General features: G+C 32.7%; 2 protein-coding genes across 8 annotated transcripts in view; both read left to right on the top strand.

Annotated features, from left to right (window-relative positions):
* The window catches only part of LOC118203661 (E3 ubiquitin ligase Rnf121), a 74,515-nt gene extending 68,232 nt beyond the window's left edge, over nucleotides 1–6,283 (top strand). Inside the window, exon 8 of the mRNA XM_035375938.2 lies at nucleotides 23–6,283. Within this exon, the coding sequence (XP_035231829.1) occupies nucleotides 23–143 (121 nt within the window). The 3' untranslated portion in view covers nucleotides 144–6,283. The remainder of the gene's footprint in view (nucleotides 1–22) is intronic.
* An 8,217-nt stretch (nucleotides 6,284–14,500) lies between these two features.
* LOC146995568 (uncharacterized) overlaps nucleotides 14,501–27,938 on the top strand; it is a 38,023-nt gene continuing 24,585 nt past the window's right edge. For 2 of the 7 annotated variants that reach the window (XM_085824387.1, XM_085824386.1), the window contains exons 1-2: nucleotides 14,511–14,683; nucleotides 19,434–19,534. In XM_085824387.1, the coding sequence (XP_085680513.1) occupies nucleotides 14,653–14,683; nucleotides 19,434–19,534 (132 nt within the window). In that variant the 5' untranslated portion in view covers nucleotides 14,511–14,652. Of the gene's footprint in view, nucleotides 14,684–19,433; nucleotides 19,535–27,938 lie in introns of all 7 variants that reach the window. The other 5 variants (XR_015043153.1, XM_085824384.1, XR_015043154.1 and 2 more) reach the window with 5 other exon arrangements.

The following is a 27,938-nucleotide window of genomic DNA, read 5'->3' as shown; positions in this document are numbered from 1 at the left end:
ATAACCTTTACTTCAATATCAGATGGGAAAAACCACATGTATTTTATGGTAGTTTGTTAGATTTTATTAGGTATCTTGTTGCTTGGCAGCCAGTTATCTTTACTGGAGTTCAGTTTCTAAATTATTCTTTAGGATTAGAATAACTTTTGGATTTTTAAAATACAATAAATTTCAAATTCATGAGCAAGCTTTTAGTTTTATTTATACATGTGCTCATACTTTTATAAATAAGTCATGGAAAATAAAGAAAATCACTGTGAATTTGGATAGCAGTCATCGTTAGACTTTTCTCAGAAGTAAATTCTACAAAATTTCTTTTATCTGAAAAGTACTGTGTTGCATCTCATAACCTTTTCAGTTTATACATATTAATTTATTGTGCAAATATTTGTGTAATTTGGGGACAGAAATACAAAGTTTTAAGCAAAGAAGAATACAAGTAATTATTTTGGTGCCTGATAATTAAAAATGTTCTATAAACAGATGAACTTGCTTTCATGAAAAATGAAATTACATTAGTTATTTTAAGCAAGAAGTTTCATAGCTTTTTTTCTGAAAATAAGAAAATAGTGTGTAGGTATTTTTATACATTAATTGTAACTTAAAGTGCTAGAATAAGTTTTCTAATATTAGAATTTCTAATGTTCTTTAAAAAATATCTGTAATTCACTGTAAATTTATTTAAATATCTATAATTTACTTCCAAAGAGATTTTTTTTTAATAATTATGCCATTTATAACTCTATGTTGTGTTGTAACTGTTAATTTCGTTTATTCTTTGAAAGGAAATTTTTAAATATTCGTTTTTAGTACATTGACATTTAGACTAAAATAATGGTATTTACTTTTTTTGTAAAAAAATTATAAAGCTTTTATTTATATTGTAAAAAGTATGATTGTTTATAAATGTAGCTGCTATCCAAGGTATTATATCTTATTTTATCATGTAATTATATTTTATTATGTACTTTGTAAGTTGCAGATATGCAACATGTTCTTCCACATTGTTTCAAACTGCCATTATATAAGGAAGGATTTACTTATGTAAGAATCACGGAAGGAGACTCAAGATTCCCTAATAAATAAAATTAATGGAAAGTTTTTATGACTAAAAAATTATTGTTCAAGAATTTAAATAAAATGATTGAAAGAAAATAATTCTTAAAACTGCAAAGGTGTAAGAGAAAGAAACTTATTCATTTTCAACTTGCAGTTATGTGGTCATTTTGAAAATAATATAATTTGAGTAACATCAGAATTTGTTAACTATAATGTGTTATGTAATTTTTCTTTTTCTGATCCTAGTATTCTTTTGGTTAACTTTATGTGTGTTGGTTCTTTAAAAAGTTAGATTAATATGGGTTCTGTTCTTATATCTGCTTTTGCTTCTTATGAGCTGATAACACTTTAAAAAGAGTACAAAAGGTATATTGCTCCCATCTCTCAGTTTAGTGTTTCTTTAGAAGTACTGAAGTATTAATAAAGAGAAAAAGTGTGCTCTGTTTGAAATTTATTTAAACAATTTAAAGAAAGGAGAATTTAAATTATATTCATTAACTTTGGTTTCATTATTGAATAGGTAGAATAAATTGAAATCAAAGGAAACAATAAATTAGCAAGTAGAAGAGTTTTTTAAGATTAATTATCCTAAACATTCTATAACTTCTTTCCCTGTTTCTGTCAATAACATGAATGTGTGGGGAAAAATGTGCTTTATATGAATTAAGACTTTTTTATAATCTGTTTACATTAAGTTTTATTGTTTTCAATGCTTAATGTGATTGCATTTGTTCATGGCTACTTCGATAATATTACCCGGTACTATTCTGTTTTGAGGACCGTAAAAAATTGCATCGAAAATGTATGCACAAAAGCGCCAAATCTAGCAAATGTGCCCATTTAATAGTGCGCCAAATCTAGCGTATGTGCTAATTTCAAATTGCGTAAGTTTAGATAGTTCTATATTTATTAAGACACCATTGAAATACTAGTTTAATTTTTTAAATCCTTTTTTGATATTTGATTTAACAATTTGGGAATTGCCCATGGCGAAAAGTCTGCAGTCCATGTACACATCGACCTATTTTCACTTTAAAAAAAAATCCCAGAGTTGCACAAAAATGGCACTGCGCCTATTTCACTTAAAAAGTAAACAAAAATTGACAAAAGTCCAATTGTTTTTATGTTTTTACCCTTGTAAAAAGCGCCAAACAAATAAGTGGATGATTCTGCACTTTACCGAGATTTTTTTCAAAGAAAACACATCATTCATTATGGAAAATTATGTTTGAACAACCAACGAGATGAAATTATGCTTTAGCGATAGCTCGGTAGCGAAATAGCGATGTAGGAATCCATTCAGTTATGTTTAGCTTTTTTTTATATAAATTATAATAATGATCTCAAATAGTTATTTACTCTTATGCTTCCATTTAGTCATGTTTAGCCTTTTTTTATATAAATTATAATAATAAAAAGTATTATATGAAATTAACCTTATTACCTAAATTAAAACAATAATCTTTAGATAGTTATTTAATATTACACTTCCTTTCTTGCATTGGGGTTGCCGCAATTATTTTTGGCAGCACTGGCATCAACAATAGTTTGGCGATTTTGTACGGTCCTCAAAACGGAATAGTACCTATTACCCTAATGACAACATTAAGCGATGAGAAAATGATAGCACTGTAAAATTGAAAAGCTGGCTCATTTAGATGTGTTTTTTCTGAGGTGTGGTTCCAGATAGATTCAGCAGATGTCATCAATAAAGAAAGTTTGTTGGAAATTTACTACAAATATGAAAGTTGATGTTTTTTCATGTTAATTAGAAATAAAAGTTCTTTAATAATTTATTTGTGCAATTGCAAAAATTTCACATATAAATTGCATTTTTGAAATGTTTTTAGAAATTTTTTAACTAATCTGTTTCTAATCAGAAGATATAAATTCTCTTACTTATTATTTTGTCATATTTCGTTTTCATTATTTGCATACATCTCTTTCATATGTATCATGCTTACCAGGTTGTTCAATAAGTTCGCAAAACGGAAATGAAGAAACCAATTTTTATTTGTAAAAATGACTTTTTCAGCGTAGTTTCCCTCAACTTCGATACACTTATTCCAATGGTCTTTTAATTTATGGATCCCTTGACTGTAGTGGTTTTTCGGCAGCTCTGCAAAATATCCCTCCACAGCAGCTATTACCTCTTCGTTTGAAGAAAATCGTTTTCCATGGAAATATTGTTTGAGATGTGGGAAGAGCCAGAAGTCGGAGGGAGCTAGATCTGGCGAATAGGCTGGATGTTGCAACAATTCAGTTATTTTAGCAATGGTTTTTTGAGCTGTGTGCAAAGGTGCGTTATCTTGGTGGAAAATGATTTTCTTCTTCTGTAATCCAGATCTTCTTTCACAAATTGTTTCATCTAATTGATTCAAAAGGTTACAATAATAATCCAAATTAATTGTTTTGCCTGTTTGAAGTTCCTTTTGCATCCCAAAAAACTGATGCTAACACCTTCTTGGCTTCTTTCACAAATTGTTTCATCTAATTGATTCAAAAGGTTACAATAATAATCCAAATTAATTGTTTTGCCTGTTTGAAGTTCCTTTTGCATCCCAAAAAACTGATGCTAACACCTTCTTGGCTGATTTTTGCACACGAACTCGCTTCGGCGCCGAAGAGTCGAGTTCACACAACTCCTTAGCCTCCTGTTTTGATTCAGGATCATGATGGTGGACCCAAGTCTCATCCATTGTGATAAATCGATGGTTAAAGTCGCTTTTATTCTTCTTAAAATGCTCCAAATGTTGCTGGCAAAGTCGCATCCGAATGTGTTTTTGCTCCATCGTTAGAGAATGTGGCACCCATTTTGCACAGAGTTTTTTGAAACCCAAATTAGCACTCAAAATATTGCTCACTGTGCCGAATGAAATGCCTGAAGCCTCTGTTAAATCTCTTTCAGTCAATCGACGGTTTTCCAATACCATATCTTGTATTTTTCCGATGATTTCTTTTGTTGATGCAGTTTTTGGACGTCCCTCTCACGGATCGTCTTCAAGGCTGATACAACCACTTTTGAATAAACTAGCCCACTTGCAAACCATTGTTTTTGAAGGAGCAGATTCACCCAACACATTCACCATTTCGGTATGACTTTCCATCGCCTTTAAACCTTTCTTTACAAAGAATTTGGTAAATGCACGTTGCTCAATTTTATCCATACCTGAAAAAAGGCACAGCACGTTAGCTATAAAGCACGGTTAAACAATGAATAAATTAACAGATCGAAATGAAAATTTTGACGTGTTCCTAAGAAAGAACAAATATGAAAATGGCGCCGAAGTTTTAGGTCTAATATTGACGAATAGATGGCGCTCCGCGAACTTATTGAACAACCTTGTAGAAATATTTGTGTAAGCAGTTGGGTGGTATTAGTATTGAATAAGTATTTATCTGTCATCATTGCAGTTACTAAAACTCTTTTATCAATTGTCCTTCAAGTTTCTAATCCCTCACAATTAATGTTAGGTAGTTAAAATTGTATCAATTTTTTTATCACCTTCCCTTTTTTACCTGAAAAGTTGAAAAGCCATTTAGTTCATTTAGAAGTATCTTTTCTGAGGTGTGGCTCCAGATATACTCAGCAGATGTAATCAATCAAGTTTGTTTTCCTGGTTCAGTCTGCACTTGTATGTATGTCTTCCATGTTATGAAATATTTCAACTTGCATTTTTAGTCACAAAAGGAGCATAATATTCTTTGGTGAGTGTCATAATTATTTATTCATAGAACTGAATTCTGGATATAGTGTTTGCTGGACTTCACACTGAAGTTGCTGAACTTCCGTGTGCTTTAAACAGACCTGCATTCTGGTCCGTGCAAGTTATTGAAAAAGATATTCTTCGGTTTCTTGTTCACTTTTAAAATCTATTCATTAAAAGTTGCTACTGATTAGAGGATCACTCATAGATCATCTTTATCTATTCATTATAATTTTTAAGTCTCCAGAAGTTCAATTGTTCAGTAAGAGTAAATGTGATTAAATTTATCACATAATATCAGTTCAATCAAACTGAAAAACCTACCTTGTTTCATTATTTTAGTACAGTTGGAAAAAAATTCTATCAGTAACATATTAATCATATTAAATGTTGATCATTCCTTGATTGATTGGTGGTGCATGATGAATTCTTAATCTTTTGGATACAAATGGCTGGGACTTTGACAATTCATTAGTGCTGTTTAAAAGACATTATTAACTGTGATCATTTTAAGTAGTAACTACTGTAAATTTTTTTTCAATATTAATGTTATAAAGCTTGATTGTCTATTAAAAACAGTTTTCATATTTGAATAAAAAATTAAAATTTACAGTGATTTCACAGTAATTTTTTTAAATGATTATCACTGTTGTGAAAAGTAGCATTTGTTTTATTGAACTAATATCCTGTATTAGTTCATTAAAATGCCTTTGTGTGGGTGATGTTATCCAGGCATTTTGTAACATTTTATACCAAAGTATTTCTTCCATCATCTGCTTAGAGATTATTGTTTTTTGTCGTTGAGATTTGACTAATATCATTGTTTATTTAAACATTTTGGAAATCATATTTTTGTACCAAAGTATTTTTTTAATTTCTTCCCCTTTACTTTCGTTGATTTAAATCTGCTTGCTTGTTCTTGTTTGTAAAACAGATTATGTACAGTCTTTTTTTTTTTTTTTTTGGTTATAATTAATTATTTATTTAAAAATAATTTTCCTGTTGTTTGTTCAAGATTCTGGTATTGTCAGTGTTATTTATTTACTGTTTTATGCAAAATGTAGCAGTACTATATAAAAAGAAAAATTCCTCTAATTGTTCCTTAATGAAATGGTTTTGAAATGGAAAAGTAATATTTATATTTGCATGTGAATTGAAAGAAAAATCTTAATGGATTTATTTAATATCATGAAATATATAAAAAGTGATTAATAATTTAAATGTCTGTTGTATTGATTCTATCAAAAAAAGACGTAAAGATTTTAGGAAGCGAAAAATATTCTGTTGTTCTTGAAGTATGTTTCTGTCTCTTCTGAAAAGATACGTTTGTGAGAGAAGGACTGAGAGATATTTTATTTGCAGAATGCAAATATGTATAATATATTGTGTAGTTCTGTACATTCAAGTCTCTCTTGTCATTTTACTACATATACATGTGTCTATCAGAAGATATATTTTTTTTATATTTGTTAGTCTTTGTACATATATTTAACAAAAATAAAATATATTAAATATAAGTTTGTGTTACTGAAATATTTTGCACATATGCAACTACACATTGAAAATGTACACTTTTCTGTTTTGTTAAATTAATTTTAGTATAAACTTTTAGTATTTAAGTTTTTTATTAAATGCTTATAAAAAGAAACAAAAGTAATTAGAAATAGGATGGTCAGATATTAGCCTGATTTTTCATTAACCATAATATGTTTCTATTCATGAAGAATTATATTTAAATGAGAACAACAAATTATATTTCTATGTAATTAATCTAATGTTAAATTATATTTCTAAGCAGCTAAAGAGTTCAAAATTATAATTTTGGAAATTTTGTTACTAAAAAGTTATGCAATTTTGAGAATTCATTTTGGGATTAAGTGGTTTTGTGATATTCATTTTTTATTGTATTTAAATACTCCATGTTATTTCTAACCAACAACAGATTTATTTTTAAAGAAGGGTGGGTTTTTTTTAATATTTCTTTGAAAAATAAAATATAATTGTATGTGTGTATTTTAATTGCTTTACATTCTAGTTGCATATTAAAAGTCTGTGAAATTACCTTATGTAACATTCCTGTAATTTTGAATTCCAAGTTATGCATTTTATAAAACTATTCTGTAGTGGTTTATGTGGCCAGTGAAAGAGATCGTTGTGAACAATAAATTGCATTATGTATGTCTTGAGTCTGCAAGTTCCCATCAGACTGTTACATAAGTTCTAGCTTTCTGAAGTTTCATTGAAAGTTGTAATTTCTAAAAACTAACTGTATTTATGGTGTGTAATTTAATGATATAGACACAATTTATGTTTTAATTATTCCTCCTGTAGTATTAATGTGCAGGAAAATTAAATTAGCCGTTGTGTTTGAAATGAGTATGCAGCTGCATGGTTAATAAATTATAAATAATCTAAAAATAGTTATTTCCTAATTAACAATACAGTTTAAAACCGTACATAAATATATTAATGAAAATTTTAGTCTGTAAGTAGATATATATCTACATTTTTATGGAAGGGAAAATGCAGTTTTAGGCTATGTAATTATCTTCAAATTAGAGGGTGTTGAAAATAAAGTGATCATGTGATCGTGCGTTTGCAGTTGTCTGATATCTTTTTCCTAGCAAGCCTTTTGAGAAAAGTTTATGATAAAATCTTTAGAATTCTGAATGTAATTTTTTACTTACTAGGTTTAGTTTATTCTTTTTCTTGAATTACCTAATTAATTATACTTGGTTTATAATTCAGTCTAATATGTTTATGCACGAGAAGTGTTTGAATTAAAATTAGAAAAACTTGAACAACATGGTCTTCATGCGAGATCTCATGTAGCTCAGGTCCGCCCCCCCCCCAGTTTTAATGGAGAATGTCCTGGGGTACAAGTCAGAGTTTCCCACTCCTCGTTCCCTACCACCAACCTCTCGAAAGGACTTTCGGCTCACTGCATATCTAGACTGCCCCCATATGCACGGACAGTGTACGTTCACAAACATTCATGCCTTCTACGAAAATTCGAAACAGGGCCCTAATGTATGGCAGTCAGCGATGCTAACCACTATATCGGTTGGGCAGCATGACCATCTGTTTCAAAACAAGGTGTTATACATCATCACCGATGCACTGAACTGCGTAAGAAATAAGATTCTCCACTCTGACTTGAATGTGGGAAATGAACGAAAATTTCTTTTATAAATCCATCTGCAATAACTCTGCCGATTTTGCAGACATACTAGCATACGAAATCCTAGCAGAAGTTAAGGTATACCATCCTTTGACCGCTCATCTCCTGAAATAAGATCATGGACCAATCAGGAGTACCCCTCTTCGAACACTCCAGCCTAGCAGCGAGCTTCCAGAAGCAAGATGCTTCCCTTTCTTTCCTCTTTCAGATCTACGGAGAAAATCGCCGTACGGAATCACAACCTTCTGACCCAACTTCCGATACATCAAGAAACTGCCAAGAGCAGGCTAAATACAAAAAAAAAAAAAAAAGTGCTTCTAAATGAATATCGGTTTCTTTTGTAGTATTTATTATATAAAATTTAAGATCATAATTAGGACATGGAATGAAAGAGCAACTCGAACAGTTCTGTTTGTTGGTACGCGCATGTGCCAAAAATGGCACTTGCGCGTACAATAATAGCAAAAATGGTGTCTAGAGAACAGAAACCTTTTTGTGTTCTGCAGTTTGCAGAGACCGAATCTGTAGTTACTGTGCAACGTGCATTCCGAATCAAGTTCAGATGGGATCCCCCAAGTGATAATCTGTAGATGGTATCATCAGTTTGAAAATACCGGCTGCCTTTGCAAAAGGAAGAGTACGTGACGACCAAGGGTTAGTAAAGAGGGAGTTCAGTTTAAAAAGGATGGTGTGAATTAGTTCATAAAGGATCCCGTTTATGTGCCTCTACTGCCAGCTGACCTACCCGACCTAAGAAACAGGATTGAAGCATCTGTTGCAACAATTGCACCACAAACACTAATCAACATTTGGAAAGAACTGGGCTATCGACTTGATGTGTGACGAAAGGTGCTCACATTTAACACTTGTAAGTTGTTTGAGTTGCTCTTTCATTTCATATATTAATTATGATTTTAAGTTTTACGTAATAGATGCTATAAAGCGCTAAAACCCCAATATTCATTTAGAAACACGCATGCGAGTAATACTGGCTAAATAAATTATGTTTTGATTCTTCATCAAGTGTTGTCATTAATCACTCAAAATCCACTCGCCTATAGTTAACTCCAACAGTATGAATGAATCCTGCATGAAGCATCACGAAATAGATATTGGTTAGAATTCCGTTATTAATAATTTGGGCTTTGTTATCATGAAAGACCGAGCTTTAGAGGCCGAGCGGTAAAAGTCGCTGAACACTGATATTTTGGTCCGAGTCCCGCGAACGGGCTGGCTGCATGAGTGTTTTCATGCTTTTCCCCAAGCATAACGTGTATACGAGTCTGTTTCCAGTAGAACGTCCTCCACGAAGGCATCCCTTCCCTCGAGGCTTTGCCGTAATAACATAACCCAAACCGTTATCATAAATTCGTTACCTTTTATTTCAAAATCATTATTTTAGTTTGTTTGTGATTATCAAATTCCAAGTACAATGCAAAGTACTTGAATACTTTGCATTGTAGATACTTGGTGAAAATAGTTAATGATAAACGTGTGATGGTTGATTTGTCAAAATTGTTAAATTTTTGTTAAATTGGTGAAGTTATAAATACATTGTTCTCAACTAGAGTGTCAGTAATGCTGCATAATAATAAGGTTTTTATGCTCTCGCTGGGCTGATAGTTTAGCAGTCTACTTTTGGATTCACTCGCACTAACACAATTTTTTCTTTTCTTCTAAACTTTATTCATTCAGAATTATTTTTTTTGCACTTAAGCCGCATAAAACTCAATAGTAAAATGAACTCAACAGTAAGTTGTTTAAAAATAGAGAAGTTTTAGAATTCTCGATTATAGTGTCAAGTTGTATACGACTTGTATACGCCATATATACGAGGCGTATTCGGAAACTAAGTACCGTTTTGAAAAAAAAAAAAAAAAATAGTAAAACAATTTTTTCGAATCCAATTTTATTTTTACATGAAAATACATGTCTTAAACTATTTTTCAACATGGTTTCCGACAATGATCAAACACTTGTCATAGCGGGTGACCAGTTTTTGTATACCATCGTCAAAGAAACTTCCACGACTAAAGAACCACGTCAAAGAAACTAACCACGACTCCACAGCATTTTTCGTGTCATCGTCAGATCCAAAGCATTTGCCACCAAGCTCGTGCTTCAGGTGCAGGAACAAGTGATAGTCGGACGGCGCTAAGTCCGGGCTGTACGGCAGGTGATCGAACTGCTCCCAATGAAACTGTCGAATTAACGATTGAGTGACACCAGCAGTATGGGGCCGAGCATTGTCATGGAGCAACACTATTCCTTTACTGAGCATTCCTCTTCGTTTATTTTGAATGGCACGCCTAAGTCTCACGATATCGTGCCGCATTAATGGTTTCACCTCTGGGAAGAAATTCAGTAAGCAAAACGCCTTTCCTATCCCAGAAGACAGTGCACACGATTTTTTGTGATGACATTATCACTTTGAACTTTTGTTTTTTCGGAGAATGAGTGTGTCTCCACTCCATCGATTGTTGTTTCGATTCTGGTATGAAATGACACACCCAAGTTTCATCACCTATCACAATTTGGTTTAAAATGTTTTCTTCCTCATCACTGTACCGCGTGAGAAATGTCAGGGCACTACCAAGTCGCTTTGTTTTGTGAACATCAGTCAGCATTTTTGGAACCCATCGGAAACACAGTTTGCGATAATTCAAGCGGTCAGACACAATTTCGAACAAAACAGTACGTGAAATTTGTGGAAATGCCTCTGAAAGAGTTGTCATTGTGAAGCGTCTGTTCTCATGAATTGCTTCATCAACTTTCCTTACCAAATCATCGGTGACAACAGAAGGCCGACCACTCCGAGCCTCGGCGTGGACATTTGTTCGACCTGCATTAAACATTCTTACCCACTTTCTCCCCATTCCATCACTTATCGCGCATTCACCGTAAACTTCTGTCACTTGACGATAAATTTCGGCCGGTTTAACATTCCTCCCGTTCAAAAATTTAATCACGTCACGAATCTCACAGTGAGCGGGAGAACTAATTGTCTTAAACATTTTGAATGTGCACAGCAAACTGAAAACATAACAAAGAGCAAACAAAATGGCGACAATTGAAAGTCAGTGACCAAGAAAGACTCGTGCGCATGCGCGAGACGCCTACCAGAGCGCTGCGACGGCGCTAGAATGAAACGGTACTTAGTTTCCGAATATTTATGTTCGTTATATTATTTCTTCAAAAATAATACGTGGGGATAGAATTTGGTGCCAGCATCTTTTTATTTGAAAATTGATACGTACACAAAAATTATACGGACGAAAAGGTGAGATTAGAATCCAATGCTAAAAATAAATCTTTGGTTAGATTATTTAAGTTAAAAAATATCCATTGAATTTCGTAAGAAAAATGATGAATTATTCTTGTTTTTCGGAAACAAGCGTAATATAAATTAAAGCATTCATAAACAAGTGTAATATAAACTAAAGTTTATTAGTTCTAAATATGACGAAACAAGAAGTTCATGATAATCCACATATTAGCAATAGAAGCTATATCTGTATAACTTAATCTAAAATTATCTGATATGGAAACCACATGATTTCCTTGTATGGCGTATTAAATTATATACATTTTTGCTGCCGCTCATTTATACATATTTCCTCCAATTATTCTAATTAAATTAATCTAACCTCAAGGCGTTTTGAAACGACATCAAAAACTGCAAATTTTTAAATTAAATATCCGAGCCAATTTTCTTCGTTTCAAACTTCTTATTCTTTCATAATGAGTATTTCCTCATTTTAAACTTTAAACACTCTGCAACTGGAAGTATATGTCTACGACCAAAGATAGCAAACGGTTTTGAGTCAACATAACTATGTTAGAATAGTGCTATATATAAATCTAATATATATAATTTTGAGTCAACATAACTGTCATGTATCTGGCAGCGGTGAGCCAATCAGCTGCCTGGCAGAGCCCAGCAAGTGAGAGAGAAGAGAGTTGTATGCAGGGGGGGCCCAAGAGCGATGCGCAGTGCAGGGAGAAAGTTAAGCCACATACGCATGACGTCATGTGGGTGACAGCGTTAGTTCTTGGCGTTTGTTTACTTTCGTTGCATTAACAGTTTGATTTGATTTGTGTTGTTAATTCGGAAAACACTCTTTACAACCAGATAAAATAACTATTTTTTTTAATGAAGTTTAATAGTTTTCATACATAACTGTGATGTAATTTTACATTTATTTTTCATTTTACTCCTATTTTACATTTAAATTGAAAAATTTTTCATTTTAAATCATTTTTTTATCATAATCTTCATTTTGTGTATGAGACTTACATCGTAGTGAGATATTTAAACTCAGTGTCATGTTTACCAACACTGAGTACCTGAATGATTAGTTAATAAATTCGCGTATCCAACTTCATTCACATGTTTTGGTTACTTTCTTTACATCCCAAACGGAATTCTATGTATTGAAGCAACGTCTGGGTTAAGCTTTGCGAACTAAGTAAACTGATACATGCCTCACCGTGACGAAAGAACAATTTCTCGACCACACTATGATGCAAACATCGAATGAGTGAGTGACATATTTCCTTCAGTGTTATTTAACTGATGCATACAGGTATGTGTGATGTAATTTAATTGATATAACTTACACATGCTTGAATCTGAAGGAAAACAAATCTGTGTATAATGCTACAATACAAATAGCGAAAGAGTAAGTAAGATATTCTGTTCAGTGTTATTTAACTGCTGCATATGTTTTAATTTTGATTCCATATAACTTGTTTTTAATTATAAGAGAAAGAAAAATAATTCAATATTGAACGCATATTTCGAGTATAACAAAAGTATTTTAAGAAACAACTTGATAAAAATACATTAGTAATTAAAAATATTTAATTTATGTACAGGCTGAATTGAAATTAAGATGTGGTGGTGTATTTAATTATGGCAAAGCACACTAGGGCTATCTGCGTTGTGATGCCTTCGTGGAGGACTTTCTCAGGGAAACTGGCTCGTATACACGTTACACATGAGGAAAACCACGAAAACACCCATGCAGCCAGCCCGTTCGCGGAATTCGAACCGAACTACCAGTGTTCAGCGACTTTACCGCTCGGCCGCTGGTGGGCCGAAACTAAGATGTAAGGCAAGTTTATTATTATTATTATTGTGCGTATATGTGTAAGAAAATGTATTTTAATTGTTCCATTTTTAATGTATGGAAGGAAGAACAGGATGCCAATATCGAAGATTATTTACTGTAGCAATTAATCACGTCAGGATAAATGTTATATAGAAATCTTGGGAGTGAAGGGATTATAAGAGTACTTTTAGATTATACTGAAAATATACGCACTTCTGCTAAAATCTGAAGTGAATCAGTATGAAGTGCATTTTCACTTTAAAAAGAATGTGATAAGTATACTATTTAAAAGTATAATGACGGATATTAAGACATTTGTAGAATTTTATGGTATTTAAATATGAATTTGTTAAGTCAAATCTCTTTATATATATATTTGCTTGAGATTAGTAATTTAAACTGAAAATCACGATCATATATTTCTCATGGAATGTCAAAGTTTATTTGTATTAAAAAAAGTGCATGAGCAATGAAAATAAATAGAATAATACTTTTTGATTATGTTTTTGCCATGGTCTTAGCAGTTATGCCATCATGCGTTCTGTTCAACAAGATTTATTTAGTGCAAACAATACTACGAAAATATATTGAAAAATACCTTGTTTTACAATATTTATTTCCCTTAATTAACTTAAATAACGTTTTTCATTTTCTAATGCTTTCCTTTACGAAAAGAATTTAATGTTTACAATTATTTTCAGCATTCGTACGAATTCTGTGCATAAAATAAACATTTTCTTTAACAAAATACTTAATCGGAAAGTATTAACCCGGTATTTCCGGTGTATCTACCACATATAAAATGATCACTTTGCTTTAGTTTAAATTTTTTCCATTACCAAAATCATGTAGCAGACGCGTCGGCCGATGCGTCTTGTCTCCCGGGTGACGTCACTACCAGCAACCAATGGCACGCTTTTTCCGTTCCTGGCCTAACCTTAGTATATTAAAGAACCTTGAGTTGTATGTTAACCCAGGTTGTAGGTTAATTATGTTGTAGGAGCGAGGTAGTGCTCCGAGTTTGCCTTTATTCTTTAAATGTTAATTTTTTTTCATTATTCTTTGAAAGTTAATTTTTAATAAATGTTGGTGTCGTTTTCCTTATGGTGCCTTATTAATCCGCAAGGTCATTACAATAATTGTGTTAGAATAGTGCTATATATAAATCTAATATATCTTCTAACCTCAAGGCGTTTTGAAACGACATCAAAAACTGCAAATTTCGAGATTAAATATGCGAGTCAATTTTCTTTGAGTCAAACTTCTTATTCTTTCATAATGAGTGTTTCCTCATTTTAAACTTTAAACACTATATCATCTGGGGGGGGGCAAATATTATAAATTTATTTTAATAGAAAAGTTATTTTAACATATGTGCGTTTAAGAAAAAAGAGCAGCGAAAATTTCCCCAAAACGCAAGCACATGAATTTTGGCAGCATAGTTTCGTCGAAAATTGCGCGATTTGACAACACTGCGTTGCAACGTAAAGCTGATTCGCTGGTTGTGGTAGCGCCGAGAAACAATTGCGTAGTTTACCGTGTGCTTTTGTTTTTAAAAGTTCCGAGACTTGAATGGATATGGAAGCGGTTGATGAAGAAGAACGCTTCAAAAGGCTTCCTTCGTATGTATTCACTTATATATCATGATTAAATTGAAATAAAAAATGATTGTTTATCTAAGATGACAGAATAGTTTGATGCATAACCATGGTCGTCAAAATTAACAAACCACTGCTGGTGTAAGGAATATATTGTTTTTTGTGTTAACTGAAATTTAAGACAAATTGCTTTCGTTTATCACGTTTAACCGAGTAATTTCAGTACATTAATACTAATTTATATTTTTTATATCCGTTATAAATGCTTATATATTGTTTTCTGTGTTAACTTGAATTTAATACAAATTTATTTTCGTATATTACGTTTAACCGGTTTGTTTTATATCTACATGCTTATTATCTGTGAATTTTGACTACCATATGCTTAATATATTGTTTTGTCTGCTAATTTGAATTTACATGCACTAAAAATCACGTTTACGGCCCGGCTCATCGTCGATGAACCGCGAGCTTGGCGAGTAAAAATGCAACGGCGCCAACGGGTTCTCTGCGGATGAAAACCCACATGTTTTTCAACTGGTAAAAGTTTACAATTTGGTGAAACTTGTTTTTTGGCCATTCTTTTTTTGATGACAAGATCGGCACCAGGAAGGTACAATTTCTTGATGGTCGCTACACAAAACCAAAGTAAGAGGTCAAAGAATTGCACAGACTCTGCACACATTGATCTGTTTTCAACTAAAAAAAACATCTTAGAATTGCACAAACTAGGCATTGCGCAGTGCCTTAAATTTGTCCATGTACACATCAATCTATTTTCATTTAAATAAAATCGGGAAGCTAAAACAGAGTTAAAACTATCGTGGTAACCAGAAGTGAGGTTTCATCGCCAAAATTTAAAAAAAAAAAAAAAAAATGTCGCTAATTGAAGAGACACCCAATTCTACACTAGAGCCCTATTTTCATTTAAATAAAATCAGGAAGCTAAAACAAAGTTAAAACTATCATGGTAAGCAGAAGTGAGGTTTCATCGCCAAAATTTTTAAAAAATTGTCGCGATGCAAAGGGGCACTCAATTCTACACTAGAGTGAAAATATTTATATTCGTGATCCATTTGTACATAGGAATTCAGTATACAAGTAAAGTAAAATGTTTGATATCCAAATGTAATCGAATATGTGTAGTTTCCTAAAAATGTGCGAAACTAAAAGTATAAAATGTTAGTTTCCTTGAATTATGCATTTTCTTAGTCTTCATTTTATAATAAATCCAGATGTAAAGTATGAGTTCAAAAATAGGCTGATCGTATTTTCGTCATATCACATATTATATTAAGTTGACCATTATTCTTCAGAACCGTATGTTTAGCTTAAAATGCTCGTTAAAAATGGGGATTTTTCTGTATATTAGATCATCAGTTTAAATCTAGTAAGATGGCATGTAGAAATTATAAAATTAAAAATGTGAAATCGTGATTTATGAAATAATGAAGTATTTATGACCTAAAGGGTATCAAAATTTACAAAAAAAAAAAAAAAAAAAAAAAAGCTTAATATTGATTTGTTTGCTTTATTAAACATTTCTTTCAATGCAAATTGTTTAAGTTGCTCCGTTTGTTGCACTAATACATTCTCTTTAATTCTGTAGACAGGCATAATCCCTTGCTTAAGTTACATTATTGAAGTCCTGTAACTGCTGTTTCGAGAATTCTGATTAACTTGTCAATCGAAATTTTCTCGTTGTAACTTCTCTGTCACTTGCTTCACTATCGGTAGTGGTACTTTCTGGATCTAGAACCATACTACAGATTTCGCCATTCATTAATTGATTGATGATTGAGAGGCATTGTCAGGGTAGAGTAGACTTTAAGGTACTCCTTGTATTGTGGCGAAGTTGTTGTTTGATTTATCGCCAAGTTGTTATCTGATTTATTGCCAAGTTGTTTCATTTATGGTAGCCTGAGTAGTTGAATGTTACCTTATTGTGACGTAATCGGGTGCATGATTCTGGGAAATTTTGAATCATGGGATGTTTTGTAAGCGTTTTTGTGGTGTGTGTTGGTTTGATTCTTCAGACTGTAGAATGGCCGAATGTAGTAAGATTAATTTGAAGTTTCTGTGCGATTTGGAGCGAAAGGGGAAAAGAGCTTTAATTGACTGGTGTGTAAATGAAGGTTTACTTAGTAGCCATTATAAGTGTCCTGTATGTAGGAAGGATATGCGTCTAGTCGAATGTAAAAACCGTTTAGATGGATTTGAATTGGTTTGTAGGAAAAAAGGTTCAGTTGGTCACTATGTGAAGCATTTGATCAGAAATAGTACCTGGTTTGAAAAAGTCATTTGATATTTTGATTTTTAAATGGCTCTGGGTGTACGAAGCGAACTCCAAAATCATGGTAAGTGAATATTTGCTTTTGGTAGTGCTTAAATGTATAACATGTTTTTCTTTTTTATATTATTTTATTGTTTGGTTTAAAATGTATTTTATTGAGATTATGTATTTTTTGTTTGCGTATATTGTAGAATTGGGTGCTTCTTTGACTTTTTATGTGAAAATATATCGATGTGTACATGGACAAAGTAAAGGGAGTGCACAATGCAAGTTTGTGCAATTCTGGGATTTTTTAGAGTGAAAATAGGTCGACGTGTAAATGGTAAAGTCAAAGGAGTGCGCAATGTCATTTTTGTGCAATTCAGGGATTTTTTTTATGTGAAAATAAGTCAATGTGTACATGAATACCCAGTTTGTGCAATTGTTTGTCTTGTTATTTTGGCTTTGTGTATTTGGCGTTTTTTGGTACAAAAATCGCCGCTTCGCAAGCCAAAATAATGAGTAAAAGAATTGCACAAAATCAGCATCCATGTACTGCCAGGTTTCGCCAAGGGGTACCCTAAACTATACTTTTACCGCATTGTCATCAAAATTAAAATCTTCTTTTATATCATCCTCATTTTTTACAGCTTGTCCACATTTCTTTACAAAATATGTTAATAGGAAAATTTTACCTTTGTTTTGCTGGCTCTAGTGTAGAATTGGGTGCTCCTTTGATTGGCGACAATTTTTAAAAAATTTTGGTGATGAAACCTCACTTCTGGTTACCACGATAGTTTTAACTTTGTTTTAACTTCCCGATTTTATTTAAATGAAAATAGATTAATGTGTACATGGACATATTTAAGGCAGTGCGCAGTGCCTAGTTTGTGCAATTCTAGGATGTTTTTTTAAGTAAAAACAGATCGATGTGTACGTGGACACAGATCTTGTGCAGTTGCCAACTAGCGGCCGAGCGGTAAAGTTGCTGAACACTGTTAGTTCGGTTCGAGGTTCGAATCCCACGAATGGGCTGGCTGCATCTGTGTTTTCGTGGTTTTCTCCATGTGTAATGTGTATACAAGCCAGTTTCCCTTAGAAAGTCCTCCATGAAGGCATCCCTCCCCTTAGGCAGATAGCCCTCGAGGCTTTGCCGTAATTAAATAACCTAACCTAACCTAACCTTATCTTGGTTTTGTGTAGCGGCCATCTTGAAATTGTGCCTTCCTGGCGCCGATCTTGGCGTCAAAAAAGAATCGCTAATAAACAAGGGGCACCCAATTGTAAACTTTTACCCTTTTGCTATATCCGAAAACTTTTAAAATTAGTGCCTATCATCAACAAATTTAGCTATCCTTCACTGTACATATTTGGCTATGCATCATGAGCTTGGCGACTAAACGACAAGTTGTTCCGTTAAATTTTATCTTGCTTCTGAGGCAATTATGCCTGAATTATATTAGTTTTGTTATTTATTATACTTATTTCTATTTCTTGCACATCCTTAAGGCTTATTAGAGTTCTGAATAAATAAATTCCCACATACATTTAAGCCTTATTGAGGGCCGACGCCAGATATCTTATTGCCTGATGCAGTCTCTGTGGGTCCTAAATTCTCCGAGTCTGTGCAGCCATACGAGCCCTGGCGCTGGTTTGGGGTTTATGTGAATAACAAATTAGTTATTCTTAATTCAAATAGCCATAAATTTAATCTTTGGGTCTATGAGTATCATCAACGAAATCTATTTTTATCACATAAAAAGAAATGTTTGGTAAATGTTTCCTTGTAAACGTTTTTTAGCACATTTATCTTAAATCTGTAATCATCGTCAAGTGTAATGTCAACATATAAGGTTACCATACACCTTTATTATTCAATTACTAACAAAAAAAATTGATTAGGCATCGCTAAATGAGTCATTACTGAAGTTGTCATATTTTGATAAACATACGGTGATGAGAGGAAAGTATAATAAATAACGATTCCCTAGGTTGGCGTCAGATCAACGATGTATCTGTGTGGAATGTTTCGGTTTGAGATGTGTACCAAAAAGCAGATATGCAGCAATGAAACCAAATTTACTGATCCTGATCGTACATATTTATGCTGAAAGGTTTGTTTCTTCAATAACAAGGTATTTCATTTAGTGTCAAAGTGAAGTTAAGAATTGACACTCTCCAGATGTTTTATTATGTGCAGAGGGGTGGGGGGTGGAATCAAATGTGCATGCGTAAAACCTAGGAGAAAAACGCTGTTGGTGGTTTTGAGGTCCGGATTTTAGATCATTTCGGATAATGAACGTCCGGATTTCTGACTTTTGTACTGAATTTCTTATTTATTTTGATTAATATAGTAATTGGATTATATGGATGATCTTTAACTTTGTTAGAGATTTCTTACTAGTAACTTTATGCTTTCTTGACTACTGTTATTATAATGACTTTTGAAATTGCTTGTTTTCATGGATGTGTTTGATTTATTTAGAAATTCTGGGTTTTCAGGTTTTCATCCGCAGAGAACCCGTTGGTGCCGTTGCTGTTTTACTCGCCAAGTTCACCTATGGTTGATCGGCGTCAGTTGTGAGATATTTAAACACATGGAAGTAAGCCGCGTAAACGTGATATTTAATGAATATAATCAAACTAATTAAAGAATAAGTAACATAAATTCATGTTAGCAGAGAAAACAATATATTAAGCATATGGAAGTGAAAATTCAAAGTTAACCGGTTAAACACGATATACGAAAATAAATTTGTATTGAATTCAAGTTAGCACAGAAAACAATATATAAAGCCTAACGGAAGTAGAATAATCATGTAATATTGAGCTTTGTAATAATGGACCCTTTTTCTTGGCAATTTCTTGGGAAAATTGATATATGTCTTTGAATATCTTTCAGTATTATAAAATTCCAAAATATTTATGTTTTTAACTGTGCAGTTTCTAAAGAAATTGTGAATTTACGATTAATATCTTCATTGCATAATTTTAAAGTACTTCCAAAACTATGATTGAAAATCCATTATTATCACATAAATGAAATCAATACATATTCTCATTTAAATAGAAACTTAATTGCAACTGATTACGTAAAAGTTTTTTTAGTAATAAATTATATTCTGCTCTGAATCATTTTTTAAAATTTTATGTATATGCTCATGTATTGCAAAAAAAAAAAAAAAAAAAAAAAAAACATATTCACTTTAAATTTGGCATATTAATTTTTATTAAGACTTGCTTTTTTGCATGTAACTCATAACAAGAACCAAAGAACATATTATTTTTTGTTCGCTGCTTTGCAGCTGATATATACCTCATCAGCAGCCAAACAGTAAAGTGACTGAAGTCTGGTAGTTTGGTTAACCAACTAATGGGCAAGTTGTATGATTGTTTTCATGGTATTCTCAATATGTAACGTGGATTCAAACCAGTTCCCTTCAGAAAGACCTCCTTAAAGGCATCTTTCCTCTTAGGCAGATATCTCTCCCATGTTTTTCCATAATTTAAACAAACCCAAATGATGTATGCTGCTCAAAATTTTATTTAAAGTCCACATTTAATAACATTACAAAAATTGCAAATATGGTCCAAGTTAGATCATTTTTAAATGCATATTAATTACACTAATTGTATATAATTATTATATGAATATTTTAAATGTCTATTTTATCATTAATTGTTATTAATATATTTATGGACAACATTTCTTTTTTGATTGTTCTGTTCAATGTATCTTTGATTTTAATTTCACTTTTGAATTTTCACACCATAATTTTATCAAAGTCTTCTGAAATTTAGTCACAATTTCACTCAGTCAAATTTAACTGTGTAATTCACAGATGCAGCATAAAAACTGTTAAATATCAGTCACCAAGGATGTATGGATTAGGTTTTCATGCCATCTGTTTTGTTTATTTCATGCATAAGAAGACTTACAGGGGTTGGACAAAAATATGGAAACACCTTTAAAAAAACAAAACATGTTTCTTTGCTTAATATGGTGTAGGAAACCCGTTGGCATCCAAAACAGCTTGCAGTCTGCTCGGAATGGATACAGTTCCTGTATTTTAGCCAAGGGAATATTATACCATTCTTCCTGCAAAACGGTGGCAAGTTCAGATAACGATGTTGGCGGTGGATAACGAGAACGCACTTTCCGTTCCAATGTAGACCACAAAGGTTCGATAATATTCAGGTCTGGTGACTGTGGTGGCCAGGGGAGATGGGACAACTCATCCTCGTGCTCAGAAAACCAGTCCTGGACAATGTGAGCTGTGTGAACAGGGGCTTTGTGGTCTTGGAAGACACCATCACCATCAGGGAACAAAGTTTGTACCATGGGATGAACTTGATCGGCCAAAATGTTCACATAAGTCTTGGCAGTCATGTGCCCTGACACAGTTATCATGGGGCTAGCAGAGAACCACGATATGGCTGCCCAAACCATAACAGAACCCCCGCCATGTTTCACTCTTGGCAACAAGCAGTCTGTATTATAGGCTTGAGATGGCGTTCTCCAGACGTAAACTCGGCCAGAAGTGGGAAACAATGTGAAAGAAGACTCGTCAGACCATATTACTCGCTTCCACTGCTCTATAGTCCAGGCTTTATGACTTAAACACCACCTTTTTCTGTTACGGGCATTAGCATCCCTGATGAGTGGCTTCTCAATTGCAGCACGGCCAGCAATTTCCTGTTTATGAAGTTTCCTTCTAATTGTTTTGGTACTCACAGGGTTCGGTAACACAACATTCATTTCAGCAGTAACTTTTGCAGCTGTGGTCTTCTTGTTTTTCGTCACAATTGCCCTTAATGATTGTCTGTCACGATCACTCAGGACACACTTTCGTCCGCTGTGATTTAGCAGATGATGTTTTTCCACTTTTCAAATATGCGGAATAAATCTTCAATATAGTACCTCTTGAAACACTAAACACCTCGGCTATCCTGCTTACGGAAGCACCTACCATACCTGCTTCAAGAATTTGCCCACGTTTCGAAGTCTGTTAACTCTGACATAATGCACTGACAACCTCACATAACAGTACTCCGACAACAACTGAACTGTTTAGCACGTTTACGAAGTTGTATAGGTGGCGTCAGTAGTAAAAATTGCCAGCGCCACCTACATATTTCATTAAAATCAATCTTTCTTTTCAAACATGCATTTCACAAGGTGTTTCCATATTTTTGTCCATCCACTGTACATGAAATAAATGTGTCACAAGCAGTGGCACTGAGATGTTATTTCACATATAACTGAGAAGTACAGCACTAATTAGCACTGTAATTATTAAAGAAAGTATCCTAGCTTTTAAAAAGCTTCGTTGCATGTAATGTGAACTTAATAACTTTATCATTTTAAAAATAAGAAGGGTTTGTGTGTTTATTTAATTCAATATGCAAAGCATGCGAGGGCTAGCTGAAAAAGGCATGCTTTTGTGAATATTTTCTAGGGTAAATAGGCTCATATTTACATCACTTGGGGAAAATCACGAAAATGTCACAAAATTCACAAAACACATGCGAAAAAAAATAACCTGCACAGCCAGCTCGTTTTTCAGGATTTGAGCCGAGATTGAACTACCACTATTCAGCCCTCTTAACCACTCGTAGGACTAAATATGTAATATGTAATATCATGTAATCAAAAGTTAACTATGTGTTGTGTGGCAGGATTGCTTTCTCAAGTATCGAGGTAGGAAACACTTAATCTATTCTTTTTTTTAAGTGTGTGGTCACGGTATTATTCATTACATGTACTTTCCATAATTCATATAGAATACTAATATTTCTACTACAAGTGTCTTTTTTTTTTTCTTTTTCATTTTTTAGTATAATAGGTATAAATACAGTAGACGTATATAATCGATCGAGAGTGGCCAAACTTTATGTCAGTGAGAGCCACAACTGCATGTTTACATCATTCTAAAATAGGTGAAGTAGGTTTCAGACAGCAAGAAATGTTGATTCCAAACAATCATTCAGTGACAGTCTTAGTTCAATAAGAGCCATGTGTCTGTAATAAATTAATGAATGCGTGACTTTTAATACATCCATTTTACATAAACAGTTTTTCATTGTTATTTTTTTTTTAATGTACTTGTAAACAGTTTAAAGCATTTTATGTTGAAACAACTGCCTGTCTTTCATAGTATATTTGACAGTACCAATAATTTTCAATACTGAAATTCTATTCAGTAGCATAGTTAATAAAACTAGAAAATTGTACATTTTATTACTTTTGAAGAGTCATTTGCACTAGGATTCATTACACAAGTAGTGGTTTGCTAATTTTGATGACTTTGCGTATCCATAAAACTATTCTGTCATTTTAGAGAATCAATAATACTTTTTATTTCAGTTTAATCATCTAATTGTGCATTAACAAGTTAAAGTTGGTTAAAGTTTTAAGCCATAAATATTTTTTTTCTCATTATGACCATAACCAATAATAAAAACATTACTTAATTAATTATTTAAAATGCATATTTTGGTAGCCCATGAAGTCAAAATATTTTATCGGTTGGAAACCTCATGATTCTGCGTGCTTAACGCTACGTTAACAGCCGTGTTACCAATTACCATTAACCCCTCTCCCGCCATATTTTCTTCCACAAACTAGCATTTGTCACCGAAAACTTCCTTAATTATATGATAATATTTCTATCTATTTGTTAAAAGTTCAGAAATAATATAGTGAAAATACGAAAAAATAATAATAAATAAGTGAAGAATAATTTAAATCGGCAAATGCGAACAGCGACGGTGATAATTCAACAAAATGAACGTTAGAGGAATGGTTGCAACCTTCGTACAAGCGAATAGGTTGAATCTGCCGGATTACCAGGTTTGAACTATTATCGCCAAAGTTGGCGATGTTTACATTTGCCGGGTTCTTTGCGGAAGTGTATCGAAATTCTAATTAGATGTAAACAAATTTAATTTAATAATAATTGAATGCCCTGGAAAGCTTCAAACTTCATTTTTTTTACTAGTACTTAAAAGATCTAATATTGTGGTTCTCAACCTATTTTGCCCTATTCCACCCCTTTCACCATTGCTAGAAGATCATTCCCATCATGCCCTTCCTTTTCAGTACTTGAAAAATGCATATACAGTCGAAAGTCGTTAATTCGGACACCCATAATCCGGAATGATCTATAATCCGGACCTCAAAGCTAAAAACTTTCTGCACATGCGCATAGGCATTTACGCGTGCGCGTAAGACCTCTTACGACTGCGCATTTGCGTGTGCGCAAGCGTAGAATACGTTTTCGCGTGCGCGTTTTATGTATAAAGAATGGTATAAGCTAAAATTATCTAATTATCTATTTCAGTTAATGTTGATGATTGCGTTGTTCTTTAATTTTCGAATTGGATCCGGCTTATTATTTTTTTGCAGACTGTAAGAGCAATACTATAAAAGTAAACTTGAACTTTTGATTATGTCAAATAGAATTTCCGAATCTGGAGCTCCCAAAGGATCGTACAAAACGAAAGTATGTTTCGATGTCCATCAAACAAAAAGTGGAATTGCTGCAAAAAATGGATAAAGACATGATGAATGTGACAGAGAGGTTAGTGAAAACGAAAAAATTTCGATTGACAAGTTAGTCGGTATTCTCGGCACAGCAATTAACGGGACTTTGCGGATTTCTGGAATTCTACTGTACCTGCGAATTCTCTCACAAGATTGAAGATGAACACAACCAGTGAAGGGTGTAAAAGACCCGTTTATTGTTCACAAAATATTTAACATTTGGCACGGACTTTGCATGATTACAAGAAATATTGGCTACTTGCAGTGAAAACTTAAAACAGGAAGTAACATAAATAAAGGTAAAGATTACACAAATCAGTTTAAGCTAACAGGTAGACTCAGAAACCTACACAGGCAGAATACTAACTCAACCGCAAGAATGCGTAGCCACTTTTAAGTTTAACAGGTAGAAATCATTAACCTTCCAGCACATTCGCTTGGCAATTTTATATGAGCACGCTCGTGTCGTATTTTTTACGACATCTGTTATTCTACCGTTTTTGGCACGAAAAAGGGACAGAAATGAGTGAATGTTGGTAATAAATTTGTTAAAACATAAAATATTAACCTCATTATTGCAGAATACAAATGATGTCACATTTAAATGATAGTAAATTATTTTTAAACGCTTATATTAGTCAGGTGGAAAGCAATGATGTATTTTACTATAGAAATTTTAAAAGTTATTATTTAATAACTGTATTTTAAAATCCAAGCTAGTTTTAATATTCTATTGTCCTATTGATTTATCGTCGGATCGAAGATAACTTGTCAGAAAGAATAAAGCTCTTGTAGCTCATCTCAGTTAGCTATTTCAATTCCAATGCGATCACTTGAGAACAATTATTTTGTATTTACATGGTATCTTTTTTTTATTCCCATCACATGTAACAATCTCTGTCTTTCGAGTATTTTATCTTTTAGCAAACTTATATATTTATTTGTACATTCCAAAATTTCATCAAGCATGAAAGTGAAAACGAAAAAATTTCGATTGACAAGTTAGTCGGTATTCTCGGCACAGCAATTAACGGGACTTGAACAGCGGAACTTTGTAACTGAACAAAAAATTATGTCTGTTTATAGAATTAAAGAGAAAGTATTATCAAATAAAACGAAGCAACTTAAACAACTTACATTGAAAGAAATGTTTAATAAAGTAAACAAATAAATATTAAGCTTTTTTTTTTTTTGTAAATTTTGATACCCTTTAGATCATAATTGTTCTTTATTTCATAAATTACGGTTTCATATTTTTAATTTTAGAATTTCTGCATGCCATCTTACGCAATTTAAACTGATGATCTATAATCCGGAAAAATCGATAATCCGGAATCGCCGAAGTCCCAACGAGTCCAGAATTACGACTTTTGACTGTATATATTTATTTAGATTGCTTTTTAACTTACTTTATAAATTTAAAAAAAAAAGTACAGAAAATGTTGTTTTATACCAGGATTCGAATAAAAATAGTTTTTTATATTCGTAAACCACAGCTGCCAACTCTGGTTTTTCTTCTGGTCTCCTGGTAGATCAAATCTCCCAGTTTTCGATTTTTAACCTTTATTAAGGAAAATGTTTCCCAGAAATAAATAAATTTCATTGAGTGAATTAAACTTAAATGGTGCTAATTCCATCTTTTCACCTTTAGTAATTTTCAGAAGAATTTTTTTTTTTTTTTAATTTTGTTTCACCTGAATTGTTTTTTTATTTTATTTTATTAATTTTATTAAACATCATCTGATCTGAGTTATCTTAATCTAATGGAGATATTTGTAGATGTTTACATCAGGGTTCAAGCTTTGTTTAATCAATTAATATTTATGTCTAATTTAATTTTATTTCGATCTACGGTACATTACCAAGTTTGTCTGGATTTAAAGTACTTTGATCAGTAAAAACTTTCATTCACTACTTGAAAATTTCTCAATTCATACTCTATTTCGATTCTATTTTTGCCATCAGTTCGTACTCTATATCGATATGTTGTTTAATGTGTATGCTACAGTTGAACACATTTTATAAAACTTTTATTATTTTTTCTGTGGATGACAAAAGATATCTCAATTCAGAAAAACTGTAAATTTTAACATTACACTGATCATTACATTATGTAAGTATAATCAGACATCAGGCAGATCTTTACTGTACGGTACCCCTTGGTTTCTGTTTGAAAAAAATCGGCAAGTAGTATTGGTTGTTTCTGAAATCTAAAAGCCCTAATGTTGGTAACCCTAATGTTGGCGAAACTAGCCTTTGGGAAAATTGTGGTTTTTTTTTTTAAGATTTTCATAACCTAACCTACCTTTGTTATATTATTTAATAATGTGTTACTGCAGTTGGTTTATGTTTCAAAGGTTACAAAATATATTGTTTAAGCATCATTTAATGCACACAGTACAAGCTTAGCATACAGAACATTACTCATCTTTTTAAAGCATTGTAGTAGATGATGAAATCAGGCTTGTGTAGACACATCACATTCAAAACCATAACATTTTATTCCCCTTTAGGTGATAGGGTAGTCTTCAAAATGTTTTGGTTCTGCGCTTTATATAATTTAGGATATAATGGCTGTACAAGCTTTATCCATTAAGATCACTTTTGTAATTGTAAATGTAAGCAGGATCATTTAGTTTGAAATATTTGTATCTTCATTTTTCAAAAGTGACTGGCAGAGTCAGGATCAGTAATCCTATAAGAGTGTGTTATGTATGTAAATGATGATGCTTATCTTGTCTTAACCGTAAATTAGAACTACCACATCTTAAAAGCGTTATCACATTAGCTGTTTGTTGCCGGAACAAAACGTTTGCAGCAACAGTTCTGAGAAATGGCCTTTGGCGAAATAAGGTTACCATATTCACTTGGCAAACAGGCTGAAAGCCAAACAAGAATCAGTTATCGCTCAGATTGGCGAAAGTGACGTTTCCTTTCGAGTGACTCAAGTGACTTTCGAGTGATTCACTTCTTCGTGTTTTGTATCGCTCACACGCTTTTTGTTTTAAACTTTTTTGTTAGTAATGGAAGATAATAGAAAGGTGATTGCTATCAAGTTAATTACTTTGATCTCCACTCTGGCACTTCATGTAACAGATAAACACACTTCTGGTTATAGCAATCAATTACATCAGTAATAGCCAAATTCTGTATACACTAAGAATAGTTTAAAAACATGTGCTGGATAAGTCTATTTATCACACATCGCTTATGTGTATTTTCTGTTGTCTGCATTTCAATGAAAATTTGATGGCTCACTGGGAAATTTGTGACCTGGTGAAAGCATTTTCTGACTAACTATATGGCTCATAATTACTGTTCTGTCCGTTCAAATGACAAAAATCTATATGGCTGATATTTACCTCCTCACAGCCAGCAGATACTATTTAGCAAAATGAAGATCAAATAAAGCATAAGAATACATGAGCAACATGTGCGAGCTGTTTACTGTCCCATAGAAC

The sequence above is a fragment of the Stegodyphus dumicola genome, chromosome 9 (genome assembly GCF_044657685.1).
Source record: "Stegodyphus dumicola isolate Sdum_Otavi_A_Nest chromosome 9, ASM4465768v1".
Taxonomy (NCBI): Eukaryota; Metazoa; Arthropoda; class Arachnida; order Araneae; family Eresidae; genus Stegodyphus; species Stegodyphus dumicola.
This window is presented reverse-complemented; position numbering and strand designations above follow the sequence as displayed.